At 36.0% G+C, this 16,655-nt stretch overlaps 1 protein-coding gene across 3 annotated transcripts in view; it reads left to right on the forward strand.

Annotated features, from left to right (window-relative positions):
• Window positions 1-15,849, forward strand: part of LOC147651543 (uncharacterized) — a 30,205-nt gene extending 14,356 nt beyond the window's left edge. The window contains exons 4-6 of one of the 3 annotated variants that reach the window (XR_015274134.1): window positions 143-227; window positions 13,731-13,808; window positions 13,983-14,387. Coding sequence is in view for 2 of the 3 variants with exons in the window: in XM_086842897.1 (XP_086699023.1) it covers window positions 143-227; window positions 13,749-13,808; window positions 14,459-14,533 (220 nt within the window). In the remaining variant the exon portion in view is untranslated. Of the gene's footprint in view, window positions 1-142; window positions 228-13,730; window positions 13,809-13,982 lie in introns of all 3 variants that reach the window. The other 2 variants (XM_086842898.1, XM_086842897.1) reach the window with 2 other exon arrangements.
• Window positions 15,850-16,655: the final 806 nt, after the last annotated feature.

Below are 16,655 nucleotides of genomic sequence, written 5' to 3' on the forward strand. Positions count from 1 at the left end.
TTATGAATTAATATACTGATTTATTTATTTTCATCAAGTAATAGTGCATTAAACTCTTCTTCACATCTTCTTCAATTTGTAGATTAGGATCTCTGCCTTTCCTGACATTTCCTAAGCCTCTCTTCCATAATTCTCTTTTTAGCCAACCTGCAGCATACAGAGGTATAACTTCAGTCTGCCAAAAAGCTGTAACTCAGTGGTTTCCAGTCCCCTTGTCCCCAGCTAAGGTGGGTGTTCTAGCAATTTCTGAACCTGCTTTTAATGATCAGCTTGCTTTTTCCAAATTTAGCATTGTATGTTCCAGGCAGGCATTCAACTGTGTACCTGCACTTATGTGTGATAACAATGTAAAACCATTATATTACTCAATATATTTAAATATTTATGCTGTTAAAGAATTTCAAACTTCATTAATCTTGCTATGTGTTTTCATATTTCCTCAGCCTGAGTGATTCTCTTCTTCCATGTATTTTCATTTTTGGGTAGTCTAAAAATGGGAGGTGTTCACACTTGAACTAATTAACTGAATTTTGAGTAATTGGCTTTGTCTTCACTTTAAAAAAACATACTACACTTGGAAGATTTTAGTTTTAAGGACAATATTGGTATTGTCAGATTTCTCCTGAGTGACTGGAAGGTGAGAGAAAATTATCCCAGACTTTTAGTCTTGATTTAATACAACATTCCTCACCCCATTCCTGCTGCAGAAGATTTGCTTTCACTAGAAATTGATTCACTGATATATTTAAAGCTATTTTTCTTTTTTTTTAATTAACTAGTGATCTTTCTAATATTTTTTTTTTTAAATCATCATCTTATCTGCTCTTTCAGTTCTGATTCCTTCTCTAAATTTTAGCTAGAGAGGAAAATTTTTCTTTCCTGTGTTTAATTGTAAGAGTGTTCTCAAAGTAGTCCACTGGATTTTTAAATTATGAGCCAAGGTCCTGCAATACCCAACTCAGTTTTACTTATAAATGTGGTATTAAGCTCACTATTGCTATTTAAGGCAATCTTATAACACACACATATCTCAATTTAGTTGCAGAGATGTTTGATTTAAGTAGCAGCCTTTCAATGTCTTAGAGTTTGAATTAGGAATATAAGATCAGTTTAAAATTTGACAAAAAGACAACATGAAGCAAGACCAGGAGTTACAGCTACAAGGGTAAATGACCCAATTTGTTTTCAGTTAAAAATTTAGTAGTAGGAACTCTACTGAATAAAATACACAGTACAAAGTGATGCCTTCCTCCAATTCACTAACACACTATTGTATCCCAGTATTGTTAAAATATAATTCCAACATAGAATATATAGTTTTTTAATTTTTGATGTTTATAAAATATTTATATATTTATAATTCTGCCTGCCCATTTATCTCAAAACAATAGAATGGAGAAAAAGAAAAAAAAAGTTTTTCTATACAAGTAAAGAGAAATAGTATTTATGTGTGACCAAATAATTTATTACAGAGCAGGATACAAATTCAGAGATTTTTACTTCCAGCCTGGTGCCTTTAATCTTTGTGTTAACTTCATTTTAGTATAATAAAATATGTCCCTGAAAAACAAAAAATCTAGCAGATTCCATAAAATCTTCTAACTGATTAATTGCAACTATATTCAAAATTCAGTAAGTACCAAAAATAAGAACTTACAAGTGCTCTCATAAAGGGTCTGAAAAAAATTAGAATTGTCCACAATGAGTGCATGAGCAAGTTCATAATAGTTATTGTAAATGCCTAAAAACCACACCCTGCATAAGTACAGAGAGACAAAAACTTCAAAGAAATATTTAAGTGTTTGGAATTCTTTAGAAATTGTGTCATCTTTAATAGCATCTTTCATCAAAAGCACAATTGTTGATGTAACACACTCAGAGCTTCAGTTCCCTGCAGCCTTGAGATGGGGTTCAAACCCTGGGATTTAAACTTTTACTTTGGTTTCTTTCTCCTTCTCTCATTTACACAGGGCACATTCTTTGCTCTTTTGCAGGTCACATTTTTAATCTCTTCACTACCAGTGAAACTAACCCGTTAAGTTGCTGTTTTCCTTTTCATGTCTATTTCACTGTTCCACCCCTCTGCCCTGTTCAGGTGAGACCCCACCTGCAGAGCTGCCCCAGCCTGGGCCCAGCTCAGGAAGGACCTGGAGCTGCTGGAGAGAGTCCAGAGGAGGCTCCAGGATGAGCAGAGGGATGGAGCAGCTCTGATGGGAGGAAAGGATGGGAGAGGTGGCATTGTTCAGATAGAGAAGCTTTGGGGTGACCTCACTGTGGCCCTTAAGTGCCTGAAGGAGCCAACAAGAGCCATGGAGAGACTTTGCAAGGGGGGGAGCAATAGGACAAGGGGAAATGGCTTCCCACTGCCACAGGGCAGGGATAGATGGGATATTGGGAAGGAATTCCTCCCTGTGAGGATGGGGAAGCCCTGGCACAGGGTACCCAGAGAAGCTGTGACTGCCCCAATATTTTAATATTGTTTTTGTATCTGCACAACTCCCCTGTGTTTCTTTATTCTTTAAACTCAATGAAATCTCTATTTTGACTGCTGATTAATTTTAGTTATTTACTTTGGATTGTTTCTTTTTGTTATTCCTCCTTAGCTTTGGTCCCTGGAAAACAGCTGAAATCCATAGGTAGGGCAGTAAGAACTGTGAATAGTCTATACTCTGCCCAAACCTTCTTTCTAGATAAATGTGCGTTGCTGGTGCTCCCAGAATTGCCTATTTCACATGCATGGTCATTTTCTTTAACATAGTAACAATGTTCACCTTAATTTGTATCATTTCAAACAAGCAAAGAACGTTGACAAAATGGTAGGGTTAAAAAAATCCCATTGCTAATGAATCACATTGCCAATAGAAAAAAAAATAGTTTAATAATGTTTACATTGAATCTTGGTGAGTAAGAAGATGCAAAATTAATTTAGCATTAAAAACCTCATTAAAATTAAGACATTTTAAAATACATCTACAGCAGCAGCTATGATTCATAGTGTGGGAGAAGGCAGTTGCAGAGGATTTCTGTGAACTCTGACTGCAGCTGGCACAACCAACCACAATTCCCAGGAGAATAGCAAATGGTGTGACAGATTAGTTATTCCAGCAGCCATGCAATAAAAGTTACTTGTAGATTCATAGAAAAGTGCCTTTCAAATGACCAATCCATCCTATTATGGAGAAAAATCAATGCACATTGTGCCTTTCAGTTTATTTACATTTCTTTGCATTTTAAGGTGACTTTCCCTGTAGCTGTTTGCTTATTATACAATTAAAATAATGTTATTTGCGCATCCTTTCATCAGTGAAGGTAAGAAGGCTAAACAATATTGCATTGATAGGAAATGAGATTATTAGTGGCAGGTTTCTCGTTGATGCAAAGTTCAGGAAATAACATATCTGAGATTTGTTCAGTCGGTCAGAGCATGGTGCTAATAACGCCAAGGCCATGGGGCCAATCCCAATACAGGCCATTCCCTTCAGAGTTGGACTCTATGATCCTCATTATTTCCTTCCACCTCAGAATATTCTGTGATTCTGTGACATGGCACAATGCCTCCTCACAGTTCTCAGCTCTGACTCACCTGGAGCTTTGCATGTTTTGATCTTTTTGGCTGAGATCTTTTCTGAGGAGATTGAGATACCAGTTCTAATCTTATCTCTCAAGGATGAATGTCAATGAGCAGAAGTTCTTAAGGTGAAGAAAACTTTAGCTGTGAAATTTGTCAGACTCCTTCCAGAATGAGGACAGATTTGGTCATTTATCAGGCTCAGACCTGATATTTCAGAGTTGCTTGACAAATCAGATGATGCTATATATCCATATTTCCCCACAGGATTACTGTCATCTGGTGCTGAAGGATTGTTATTTAAGATCTTCCTAACCTATTGTGGTGGGTTGGCCTTCATTGGCCACTGGCTGCCCACCAGGCTGCTCTCTCACTCCTCAGCATGACAGGGGCACAAAATAAAATATAAAACTCCAGAACAGCTTGTCAAAGTAATCTGTACTCCTTAGCTTGGGAAGCCTTTGTAACTCTGCTCTACTTCCCTGAGTAAATAACCTGCATCAATAGAAGGAAATGCAGAAGTATCTCCTAAGAAAATACTAGGAACAAAAAGAAAGAACAGACAAATAATGAAAAAAAAACAAAGAGCTAATTTCCCTGCTCCTGTTCTTTCCAGTGCTGCCAGGTTACCCTGGTGGTATGCTGCCTTCAGAGTTTTCACAAGGCAAGTGGTTTCTATGAAAGCACAGAGAAAGGGGAATTAGAGATGTAATTTGAGGGGATCTATGACAGCTAGTTTTATGAGGATTATCACTGTGAAACCATAAAACTAGGCATGGTACCAGCCTGAATTAAAATGCTAACAAAAGATGATGATGGAACTGGAATGATTTCAATGGCTAAGAACGTTTTTCACAATATAAGGCAAATTCTGCAGGAAGCCAGAGAACTAGCAATCCTCTAATTCAGAGGTGTTACCAGCTGGCAGCAAATATCTCCACATTAGCATTAGACATCTCTAAAGACTTTCAAAGTGTATTGACCATACTTTCTTCATTCAACAATAAATTGGAAAATAATCTATTTAGGACTAAACCAAAGTCTGCCCCAATCCTCAGTTACTTTGCAAAGCAAAAGTATCTTGATTTATACTTCATTATACTGTTTGGGAAGTGATGGCATTTTCCACACCCTTCTAGATCTGTAATACAGAGAGATTATATTTGTTATTGCCTTTTCTGACCTCATCTGGACCTCCTTTTCTTTTTTATTCCCACACATCAAAACAGAACACCTAAACTTAAGGGTTGCTGCTGGAGCATGGAAATCATCTTTCTGTATTTCTCTTGGGCAGCTTACCTATTGGCAATAATGGCAATGGAAACATTATACATGAGGTAAAATCTAGAAATAAAATTAAACAGGATAAACCACTATTCTATTGAATCAGATGTCAAACATCGTCCACTTGGTACATCCAACTGCCAAGAACAATTTGAAGCACTAAGGTGATTTTTCTACTGTTATCAAGAAGTACACAGTATCTGGGAGAATAAGGAATAAGTTTCATTATCATGGGCTGCAATATCCCAGCATTGGAGCAGCCAGGCCACCAGGGGCTCACCCAGCCAGCAGCTGAAACCTTTTCTCGTATCTCTCAGATCTCCTGGGGACAGGGACCGGGCATTATCTCTGGCCCTGCCTCTTCCTCCTGTGCTGAGGGCCCTGTTTCCTCCTCATCCATCACTAAGCAAATTGATTTTGTCTTGGATTTCTTCTGCAGTACAGGGGCTGCTGTGACTGGCACAGGTTGTTCCTCTTGCTCAGCTGCAGTTTGAGTGACCACAGTTGCTGTTATGTTTTTCTCCTCCTTCACTAAGGGTGCTGTCGAGTGACCAGCAGTGTCCAATAAATAGTAGCCAGAACCCAACATGGCAATAAGTTTATCCTCTCTGGTGCTGCCACAGCATTTTTCTTGCAAATATTCTGTCACTTTACCAGGGTGCTGTAGTTGTCCAGTGGTAAAATTTCAAACCATCAGAGAACTTCTCTAAAAACTGGCACATTTTCTCCCACATCCCATGCCATTCAAGACTATTCTCCCTCAGGCCAGATCTCACATGTTGAGATATGAACAATGTACTGGAAACACCAATGAAATAAGAACACAGTAACAGGAACAATATTAATAATAAAAGTGCAGAGAAGAGAGAGTTATTCAATGCCAAAACGCTCACCACAGAGCTCATGACCCAACTGCAGCCATGCCACTCCAAACTGGACAGAAGTCCTTGCTCCCAGAGAAGTGTCCCTTCCCCTGTGTCCCACAATGACATGAGGTGGTATTGAATAACCTTTGGATCCTGGCCATATTCCCTGCAAAAAATTAACTCTGTCCTAGCTGGAACCAGGCCAGCAGGGACACCTTCCACCACACTGGGTTGTTCAGAGCTCCATCCAGCCTGGCCTTGAACACTTCCCTGGGAAACCTGTTGTAAGGCCTCGTGACCCTCAGAGAGAGTCATTTCTCCAAAATACGGAATCTGCTCTAGCAAGTACTGCCTCTCTTTTTATATATATATATACAACATGTATATACAACATGTATATATACAATGTAACACATTATTGTTGCTCAGGATTGCACTTTAACTGATGAAGCTTTATAATGATATAAAAATATACATATTTTATATGTATAATAACTTATATATACATATATGTGTATAAAACATACACATATAAAACATACACATATATGTATATGTACATCATATACATATACATATATTTATTTGTACATATATTATTAATACATTATATTATTATAATACTTATACACATTATTATGCATATATGTATTATTATGTGTATATATATGTATACACATTATTATGCATATATGCATATATATATAATCAAATATGATTGTATACATCTCTTATATGTAAATCATATATATAATAATATAAATATTATTAATAATAATAGACATACCTTTACAGAATAAACAGATTTTACAAGTAGATGATGAATGTGATAGGTGACTTGTCTTGTCTCTGAAATTCTATTTTGGGGGATATAGCAGTAGCATTATTAATTTCCATTGCTTAACCACTCTTGCATTGTTATTATTTAGCCTAGAAAGAAAGAACATTGTTAAGGATGAAGAATGAATAAATGGATGAATGCTTAACACACACACAACAGAACATATTTCCATTTTTCTATATTTTGTTTATATATGGGAGTCAAGTCATTGAAGCAGGAACAATTTCTTCGTCAGTATCTAAATATAAGACTTTCATATATCAATTTATATTTGTTTCCTACAGAATTTAAATCCATCTTCTAATGGTTTGGGGTTGTTTTTTTGAAAAAAAAATACAAAGTATTGCAAAGGAATCTGTGGTGGGGTAGCTGCTTGAGAAAAATATTCTTCAGTGATGTATCTGAACTGTGTTAACAAAACAGGGTAGGAACAGCAATGGATAGTAATTGACATCCTAAGTTTTACATCCTCAGAAACTCACACACTTCACATTCACCCAGTCCAGGTCAGCCCCTCCCTTCCAGTTACACAAACACCATGGGGAACAGAGAAATCCCTCTGAGCTCTGGCTGTGGTTCCCACCTGAGGTCAGCATTTCACATGGACTGTATCAAGATCTAAACATCAAACATGAATCTCTTATTGTGTTTTAATGTTTTTTTGAAGTTTACAATATTTTTATGCTTTCTGAAAAAATATTTTGTTAAAAAAATTACTAAATTAATACCTGTAGAACTCCTTAATTGTGAACCACTTGATCCAATTTTGTCAGTTGTAGATGTATCATTCTGATATTGAGGTGAAAACATTTCTCTCAACATCAGGAATGTTTATTTAGCATCCACCAAAGTCTCAGAGATTAGTCGATATCCCCATATATTGTTTAATCTGACCCTTGTACCTCTGGCCTTGGAAGACTCACAGTAAGGAGGAAACACCTTCCTTCTTTTCTTTCTTTCTTTCTTTCTTTCTTTCTTTCTTTCTTTCTTTCTTTCTTTCTTTCTTTCTTTCTTTCTTTCTTTCTTTCTTTCTTTCTTTCTTTCTTTCTTTCTTTCTTTCTTTCTTTCTTTCTTTCTTTCTTTCTTTCTTTCTTTCTTTCTTTCTTTCTTTCTTTCTTTCTTTCTTTCTTTCTTTCTTTCTTTCTTTCTTTCTTTCTTTCTTTCTTTCTTTCTTTCTTTCTTTCTTTCTTTCTTTCTTTCTTTCTTTCTTTCTTTCTTTCTTTCTTTCTTTCTTTCTTTCTTTCTTTCTTTCTTTCTTTCTTTCTTTCTTTCTTTCTTTCTTTCTTTCTTTCTTTCTTTCTTTCTTTCTTTCTTTCTTTCTTTCTTTCTTTCTTTCTTTCTTTCTTTCTTTCTTTCTTTCTTTCTTTCTTTCTTTCTTTCTTTCTTTCTTTCTTTCTTTCTTTCTTTCTTTCTTTCTTTCTTTCTTTCTTTCTTTCTTTCTTTCCTTCCGCACTTCCGCACTTCCGCACTTCCTCCACACTTCCTTCCTCTTTGCCCCTTTTAGTGTTAAATAAAATATATCAAGTTTTTTCACACCAACATCTAACCTTATTTGGTTTCAATCATGTTTTTTGGGTATATTTCGTACCATTGTGGGTTCTATCCATTTTATTCACAGAGGTTTACTTTCCTTTGGTCTTCTGTGTTTAATCCAGTTTGTAACAGGGAAGAATAGAATAGATTAGTTCAGCTGGAAAGGAACTAAAATAATCACCTAATCCTGACACTTAAGGGCTGAGCAAAACGTAAAGCATATTACAATATTTTTAATTTCCTGATCAATTTGGTATTGGATTGAATTTCTTTGTGCATACACTCACGTGCAACTGTTCAATCCCAAATTGAATGATTAGATGGAAAATGGAAATGGAAATGGAAATGGAAATGGAAATGGAAATGGAAATGGAAATGGAAATGGAAATGGAAATCCATTTACAAAGCAGATCATTCTCCAAGTGTTTAGGCTCCCCTGAGGAAGTTAGACCCCCAGATACTGTGGGAATAGCACTTTCTAATTGCAGAGATGTTGAGGTAAAATCTTTAAAACACAAAGCAGTGTTCCTCTTTCTTCTCTACTCTCCAGTGAGTGCTAGAATTCAAGTCAGCACAGTGTCAGGTCCTAAGCTGCATTAACAACCTCTAAAAAGGGAAATTATACACTACTCTTACTGCCTAAAGCAACTATTTCTAAAAAAGAAAGTCTTTCAATTATTACTGAGTTTTTTAAAAATCATTTTACACAGCAGAAGACATATATTCATCATTACATCACTAAAGATTCAGAGGCACAAAGAGCATTTTTATTAATCAAGTGGCAGTAATTTAACAACTCCTAGACTGCATTTGGAATGTCTGCTGGAATATACATATGTCAGTAAAAGAAATAATATTGACATATCTAAATTTAATACCACTTAAATCTGCCAAACAGGTATTAGAATGTCTTAATTTCTTATTTTCTTAATACATTCTTGCTAGCATTTCCAACATGTCTTTACCAATGACTTAAGAAACAAAGAAAAACCCCCAGCATACCCCCAGTAATAAAAGCACACATGGTATTTTAATTTTTTTTTCACAATTTCATCTAAATAACAATAAAAAAATAAATTAAAGGCCTGAAGAGGTATTTATGCTTCTGAAAGTGCAGGAGAATATCTCATACACTTTTCTGAAGTGCAAGGATGCATGTTGAGAATTCCAGTAGAAAGTTGTCATAGGTATGGTTTTTAAGAAGTTTAAAAACCTTAGTGTGTCCAAGATAAAACTGAAAACTAACCAGTTTCCTAATACACTTGAGCCTTTGGATAAGAGCTCTGTAGCCAACAAAACAATTTGATACAGATAAACCTTCAAATTTGTCAATGAAAAAAAATCCAGACAATATTAGCAAATTAGAATGCCCTGCATTGTGGTAAAAGCCAGAATGGCTCCAACATTTTTTTTTCCTTTTTGGATTGTTCCTTTTGGGGTCTGGTTTTTATTTTGCTGAGTTTTTTTAGGAATTGTATTTCAGTTCCTGGGAATTTGATAGTCATTATAGTTCTGTAGCTCTGCAGGTGCCTACTGCCATCTTGTGTACTTTTGTTGTCATGTGAATGGACATGTCTTGCAACTAAAAGGTCTACTAAGATGTATAAAGCATATTTAGGATTTACTGGATAAAGCCACTCTACATATTAAGGCATGGACAGTGAAACTGGCAGAATTGGAAAATACCTTTATCATTTATTCTCTACTTAAAATGTAAGTTCTACATTTGTAGTGATAACAGACTTAGTCTTTCCAGCTTAAAATCTTCCAAACTTTTTTTCCATTTTTTGTTTTTCCCAGTCTGGGAAAAAATCTGGATGCAAATCTTACTGACACTGGCTGTTCATGTTCAAGTTAAGCTATTTCTTGAATTCCTTGTCTTCCCAAGTAGAAGAAAAAAATATTGCTGAAAGGAAACATTTTGGCCAGACATGATTTCCATAAATCCATGCTGGCTACTTCCAGCCATCTTCCTGTGTATCTTATGCTTGGAAAATATTTACACACTTATTTTGTCCATCTTCTTAGAAAGTCACTCAGCAGGCCAAATGACATGCAGGGCTATAATTTCACTTTTCCCCACTTTCCTACTCTCAGTATCCTGACTGTCACAATCTCATGGCCAGTCCAGGCAAAACTATCACTGAGCTTCACATCCCAAACCGCTGCTCCTTACTTATGAGATCCACCAAAGAACTTCCATTCATTGTCTCCTTCATCACTGGTGTCAGGAAATTGCATCAATGCACTCCACAAATGTCCTGCATTTCTTGTGGCTCCCCACCAGAGCAGGCATCTTTGAAGTTTAAGTCCTTAGGGACTTCCAGCCCCCTGAAAACCAGAGCTGCCAATACCTGGCTTCTTCCAGTTATGTAAAGGCAGCCTTACTTTTTCCCTTTTTTTTTTTTTTCTTTTTTTCTTTTTCTTTTTTTTCTTTTTCTTTTTCTTTTTCTTTTTCTTTTTCTTTTTCTTTTTCTTTTTCTTTTTCTTTTTCTTTTTCTTTTTCTTTTTCTTTTTCTTTTTCTTTTTCTTTTTCTTTTTCTTTTTCTTTTTCTTTTTCTTTGTCTCTATCTGGTCCAGCTGTGGAGGGGAGTGATGGAGCAGCTTTTTTGGGCACCTGGACTCCAGCCAGAGGTCAGACCACCACAAAAGCACTTTGAAATCCTAAGGTAAGGAGTACTACAGAAAATATTATTTTACACACAGGTTACATTTCTTCAGGAGACACAAACTGTAGTTGTAGAATAGCTAGGTCTAGTTTACAGATACATGTGAGTTTTATAAAACACTTCTCACCTGACTTGTTAGTCTGTCTGCTAAGAGGGGATGAGCAAAACCAGCCAGGAAACATCTTAATTGCAAAGTAGAATCAGCAGGCATGTGTGGGATTTGTGCTCTGTTGCAATTTCAATTGCTGTGGTTATAATATTAATTTTAGATAACTTTAAAAAAGCACAAAAAGCTGTATTTAAAATATGAAGGAAAACATAATCAAAATAAGGAAAATACTTTAATTTTTTTTCCCAGACATTATATTGCAGACAAGAAAAATGTTCAATAATTGGATGTATTGTCAGGGACCATAACACAGGCTTCTCAGATTAGAAAGACCTTTGATTTATTTTAGAAATGAGGTTTGAAAACTCACAGTTTATCCTGTCAGGCTGAAAACAGCACTGTTGAGGAGATAGAAAAGTTTGCTTCCATCATGGAGTGAGACAGACAGGCAGTTCTATCTCCAGTTGTATCTCAAGTGTTTGCACTTAAATCCATTTGAGTCAATGTAAAAAATGACAGTATTATATAGCTCTGGTCCTCAGCTAGAATAGAAATGAAAAGATAACCACCTCTGACTAAAAAATTAGCTACCTGATGTGGTAGAATTCATCCTATTCAATACTTCAAATGAGAGAGATTATAGTGAGATTGAAAGGCAATAATAGGAAAATCTCAGATCTCAAAGTCTGATTCATTGTTAAGTCCAGTGAAGTTTGACATGTTTGGAAGGGAGAAAGTGGAATCTCAGAGCTTGAATTCATGCACAAATTATGCTTTGTTCAAGAAAATTCCCTTACAGAAGTGAGACACAGAACATCCTTATAGAGTGAAGAGCACCTCACTTGCACTGCTTTTGGTCTTATAGATATTAGAGACAGCAGCACTGTAAAAGCTGAATTCATCCAGAATTCAGATGTATGCATTGTTACCAATTCTTTCCTAGATTATTTGACAAGTAGTCAATCTGCTTTAAAGCTTTAGCTATTATGTTTATGGACCTGATGGATGAGAGCCAGAAATACTCAAACTCATTATCTTTCACTCTGTGTCCGTGAGTATCCCCAGCCATTCCACTCCTCCTGCACCACTTGTGGGGAATTCTTCTCCACTTTATTCACTCTTGGTGCTGAGATCTTGAAATTGCCTTTTAAAAGTAACTCTTCTAACTAGACTTTAGTGTCAACCTTTCTTCTACTTTATAATTTTTCCTTTGGAGAAGTTTTACTTAGCACTGCTTCAGACCAAACCAAACCCCAAATACTCTCTAAGTCTAAAAATTAAAAGGAACAGGAACTTGACCTGACAGTGCACTTATGTGGAAAATCAATTTCTTAGATCCAATTATTGCTAACATGTTTTTAACAGTGGGGATTCACCTTCCTATACCTTGGTTTTCTTTCTTAGTGTTCTTTTTTACATTAGCCCTTTTTTTCAGGGATTGTCTGGTATTCATATCTGTGTAATTTATAATACAGCTATGTCCTGATCTCAGTTTAACCCTTTTAAGTGTTTATGTTTAATTAATTCAGCTAATTAGATAATTTTTTAATGTACTTTAGGCAAACATACTCCATTAATTCCTTCAAGAGGATAAACTACCTTGTTTCTGTAAACCAATTGTCTTTGTTGAAGGCAGTATAAAAGAATACATCCCCAGATTTAAGGTTAATATATTTATTAACAGAAAAAGGGGGAATTGGTTATGTATGAGTGTCATAAATCAAAATGAGAAAATAGATTAAATTACTTTGTTTTGTCTTTGCTTTAAGGACTGAGGACTTTGCTGAGGACTGTTTTTTAATTGAAACAACTTTATTCAGAATTCCACTTTAAAACCTCCTATGAAATCTGTCTAAACAAATCCATTTTTTTGTTGATCTGTTGTTTAATGGAGACTTTAAACCTTAAAACTATCATATCTTACTAATATGATATTGGTGTGATCATCATGTGACTGGAAATATTCCAGTCACTGTCCTTGAAAGAGTTAAAAAAATGTGTTTGTGGCACTTGAGGACATGGTTTATTGGTGAACATGATGGTGGTGCTGGGCTCATGGTTGGACTTGAATATGATCTTAAAGGTCTTTTCCAAATTTAATGATTCTGTGATTCTAAGTCAAGGAAAACCAAAGCCAAATTATTCACTCTCCTGAGTTGAAAACTTTTCTGATCCATTAGGGATGTGAGGGGTTTTTTTTGAAGAGTTGTTCTGGGGTTTTTTTGTTTCAAGAATGATTGAAACAGTCAAAAATCTGAGTATTGGAGGAAAAAAAATCTCGTCTAAGGTCATGATGGTGCTCTGGAACTTGGACTGTTGTCCTACTCATAGTGACTAATGTTCTGCTTATGGAGAAATAGCTCTGAAACTACCTTACCTTGTGAGGAAAGTACTGGTGTTTATGCCTAAAGATTTTTACTTTTTTCATATCTTTGTAGCTTTATAGGTTGTTACTATATAGTTGTATAGCTTCTACTGCTGTCCTTGCCCTTTCTTATGTCTTAGAAAAATAGAACAATAGAGCAATAACCCTTTCTAACACACTGTGTAACACTCTTGAAACTCTGTTCAGTTTTATTTTCCATAAAAGAATTTCTAACAAGGTCACTTCTGATTTGCACCAGACATGACAAGAAATAGAGCAGAGAAGCCCATGGAGCAATTCCAAGGGGCAGATCCAACAATGGGTTGATGGGGCAACTCCTCTCTTTTTGGACATACCTGCTGGATATCCTAATTAACCTCACAAAAATTGTAGGATTCCCGTGGCATGCATGTATTTGTGCACCTGAAATCTTCAATTTAAAAACTGCTTATTGTCTTAACAAAAATCATTGACATTTAATATTGTTTGGAAAAGTTTTTCTTCTGATTCCAGGTAACAGCGTCTTCCAGAGTCCCTGGATCCATATTCAATCTCTTGTACCCCCTCAGAAAGGTAATTTAAAGTAAAAGCCAGTTACCTCTAATATTTATGGTTTACCTCAGCTAAAAGAAAAATAAAATTGATAAGTTGTTTTGCTTTTAAAAACTACAATGGGCTTTACAGTTTATTACATTGGCTTTTATAGAACATCTATCTGATGATGATACAGAAAATTTTGCTTTCCAGCTGTGACTGTGGCTCAGTCTACACGGTGGTAGAGCAGCCACCAGACCACAGAGGATGGAGTGGTACCCACAGAGCCATCCCTTCTGCACAGGCTAGAAAACAGGCCAGAAATTCAGCAGCATTAACTGGCACAAACCAAGGCATAGAGCTGTGGGCTGAAGAATGAGAAAGTAACAGAAGAAGCCAGAAACAAGAATTTTTAATGCCAACTGAAAACTTCTATTATCTGGTCTTGAACCTGACTCAACCAAAGCTGGCTTGGCATGACATTTCAATTAAAAGTTGGGAAGGCTTGTCCCTGATAGATATGAATAGTTTTTAATTAAATATCTCTCAAAAGATCCTGTGAAACAAACTATTGCAAAGTTCTTCCGATAGGCTAAATACAGAATAATGAGGACAAAATACGGCTTAGTGCAGCCTGATTATTCACTAGTTAATTTCCACAAGTAGCTTTTTTTTATTTCTCTTTTCAGATGCATCATAAGGAACACTGCACTAAAAACACCAAGTCAACACCTTCATTATTGGAGATATGCTACCAAAACTAAAGGGAATATTGCCCTTCAGTTGTAACAACAGGATTTGGCTGTACTTCTGCATATAATTCCCTTCTACTTTGCCAGAGAAAACCAAGACTGTACTGGCAGAATAACCAGCATTTCTACATATCTCTGAAAAATAAAAGTATTTCCCTACAAAGTACTTTTATAGTTAGATCACCCTTAATAGAGTTCATGTTGAGGCTTCAACTTCATTAATGATTTAATCTGACAGATTAAAAAATAAATGTGCAAATCAATATTTATGAAGTAGACTCATACCAAGTTCATGTAATGGATTTTTATTTATCTTTATATTTTATTCATTTACATTAATTTATAACACATGATTACAACAAAATATCTTTCTACTCACACATAAAAAAGGAAAGAAAAAAACACTGAACACTGGTTTATCTAATATTATCTCAGACCTCAGAATTCCTGTGTCAAGTAGAAACACAAAAGTGCCTAAAACTTCTACTAGTGGCAGCTTCTTCTCCATAAAATTTGCTTTGCCAGCTACTTAACCTCCCCATAATGAGGCAGTCCATTGGTAACATATGGTTAAACTAGAAATTGATGTTATAGTTAATAGTTTGTATCAAATTATAGCTGCAGCAATCAAGTCTTAAAAAGGCAACTTTATTTTCTAGTGTTTTCTGATGTTAAACTACATGAAGTTATTCAATCCCTGTTTATAGAAAACTCCTTAACTGTCTACTTCCTTATCTGCAACAGATAAAACAGTAACAGTAGATTTGTGATAACTTTAGGGCCAAATGATGTCAAAAAGACATTTTATGTCACTAGGACTTGAAATTATAAGGCACTGAGTGAACAGCGAAGTGAGCAGAGAATTCCATGGACCCTATGAATTTGTGCAGGGAGAAATTCACCTGTCAGAAATTTCTCTGACAGAAAGCTCATCTCCTTGAGGGACAGGCAGGGGTTGGTAGCACCTCTGAGCAATAAAGCTTTGAAAATACGCCTTTAACTCCTCTCCCCACTCAGTTACACCTCACTCTGGTGACAGTGTCCTGCAGCCAATGTTTGAGTGTGATGATGATGTTCCCTCAGTAACACAGCGCTGGGGTATGAATTCCAAAGATACACGAAAATGTTCGATTGAATTTGTCTCTGTATTGAAGCTGTTCATCAACAGACTGTATAAAATGACTCAGCAACTGGTATTTATGATAGATAATAAAATCAAAGAAAAACAATGATGAGAAGCTTGTAATATGCTGAATTATGTGCTAGAAGTGCAGATAGCCTGTCTATCTGCAAATGCAACAATGGAATAATAAAACTGTATTTCCTGACTCTTGGCAGATGAAATGAATTTTTTACCTTGTGACTTGGGTTGCATTGCATTGCATTGGCCACATCCTTCCAATGTGGAATAATTCCATGAAGAGAGTTGGAATAGTACAGTTAGAAGGGAACCTTAAGGAACTACATCTTTTTCAGTTTTCAATACCAGTGGCAAGTTTTGACATTGCGTTTCAATATACTCCAGTTTTACATACACACTTTGTGTATTAGAGTGTCATCAATAGCTATATACACTGAATTTTAACAGTTCTTGTACCCTGCATGACTTCTGCAATTCCATTTGAAATCGACAGAACTGATGGATCAAGATACAAACTGTTTGGTGAGAAGGAGAAGTGGAAGAAGAGAGAAATAAAATAAACAAGTGATGCAAAGGCTGTCACTCACAATCTTTCATGAGTAGACCAGTGCCTTGACAGTTCCCAACAAAATGATGGCTAAACCTCCCTAAACCTCCTCTTTTCCCTCTTTATTGATGAGCATAGCATCACATGAAGAATATCAGCTAACTCAGGTCACATGCCTGGCTCTGTGCCCTGCCAAGCTCTCTCACATCCCCCAACCCACTCACCAGGAGGCAGAGTGAGGAACAGAGTTTGTGCAAACACTGAATAACTCAAACAGAACTGTGTTATCAGCACAATTTTGGTCACAAATCTAAAACACAGCACCACACAGGATTAGCTTGATCCTAGCCAGACTTTGAGAAATTTCACCTGCATACAAAAACTGTGGTAGGAACATGGCTTTGGGCACTGCTTTTCTCAGAAGGGATTTATCTGCTGAAGGTAGC

This window comes from Cyanistes caeruleus, chromosome 9, assembly GCF_971803275.1.
Source record: "Cyanistes caeruleus chromosome 9, bCyaCae1.hap1.1, whole genome shotgun sequence".
In the NCBI taxonomy this organism is placed as follows: domain Eukaryota; kingdom Metazoa; phylum Chordata; class Aves; order Passeriformes; family Paridae; genus Cyanistes; species Cyanistes caeruleus.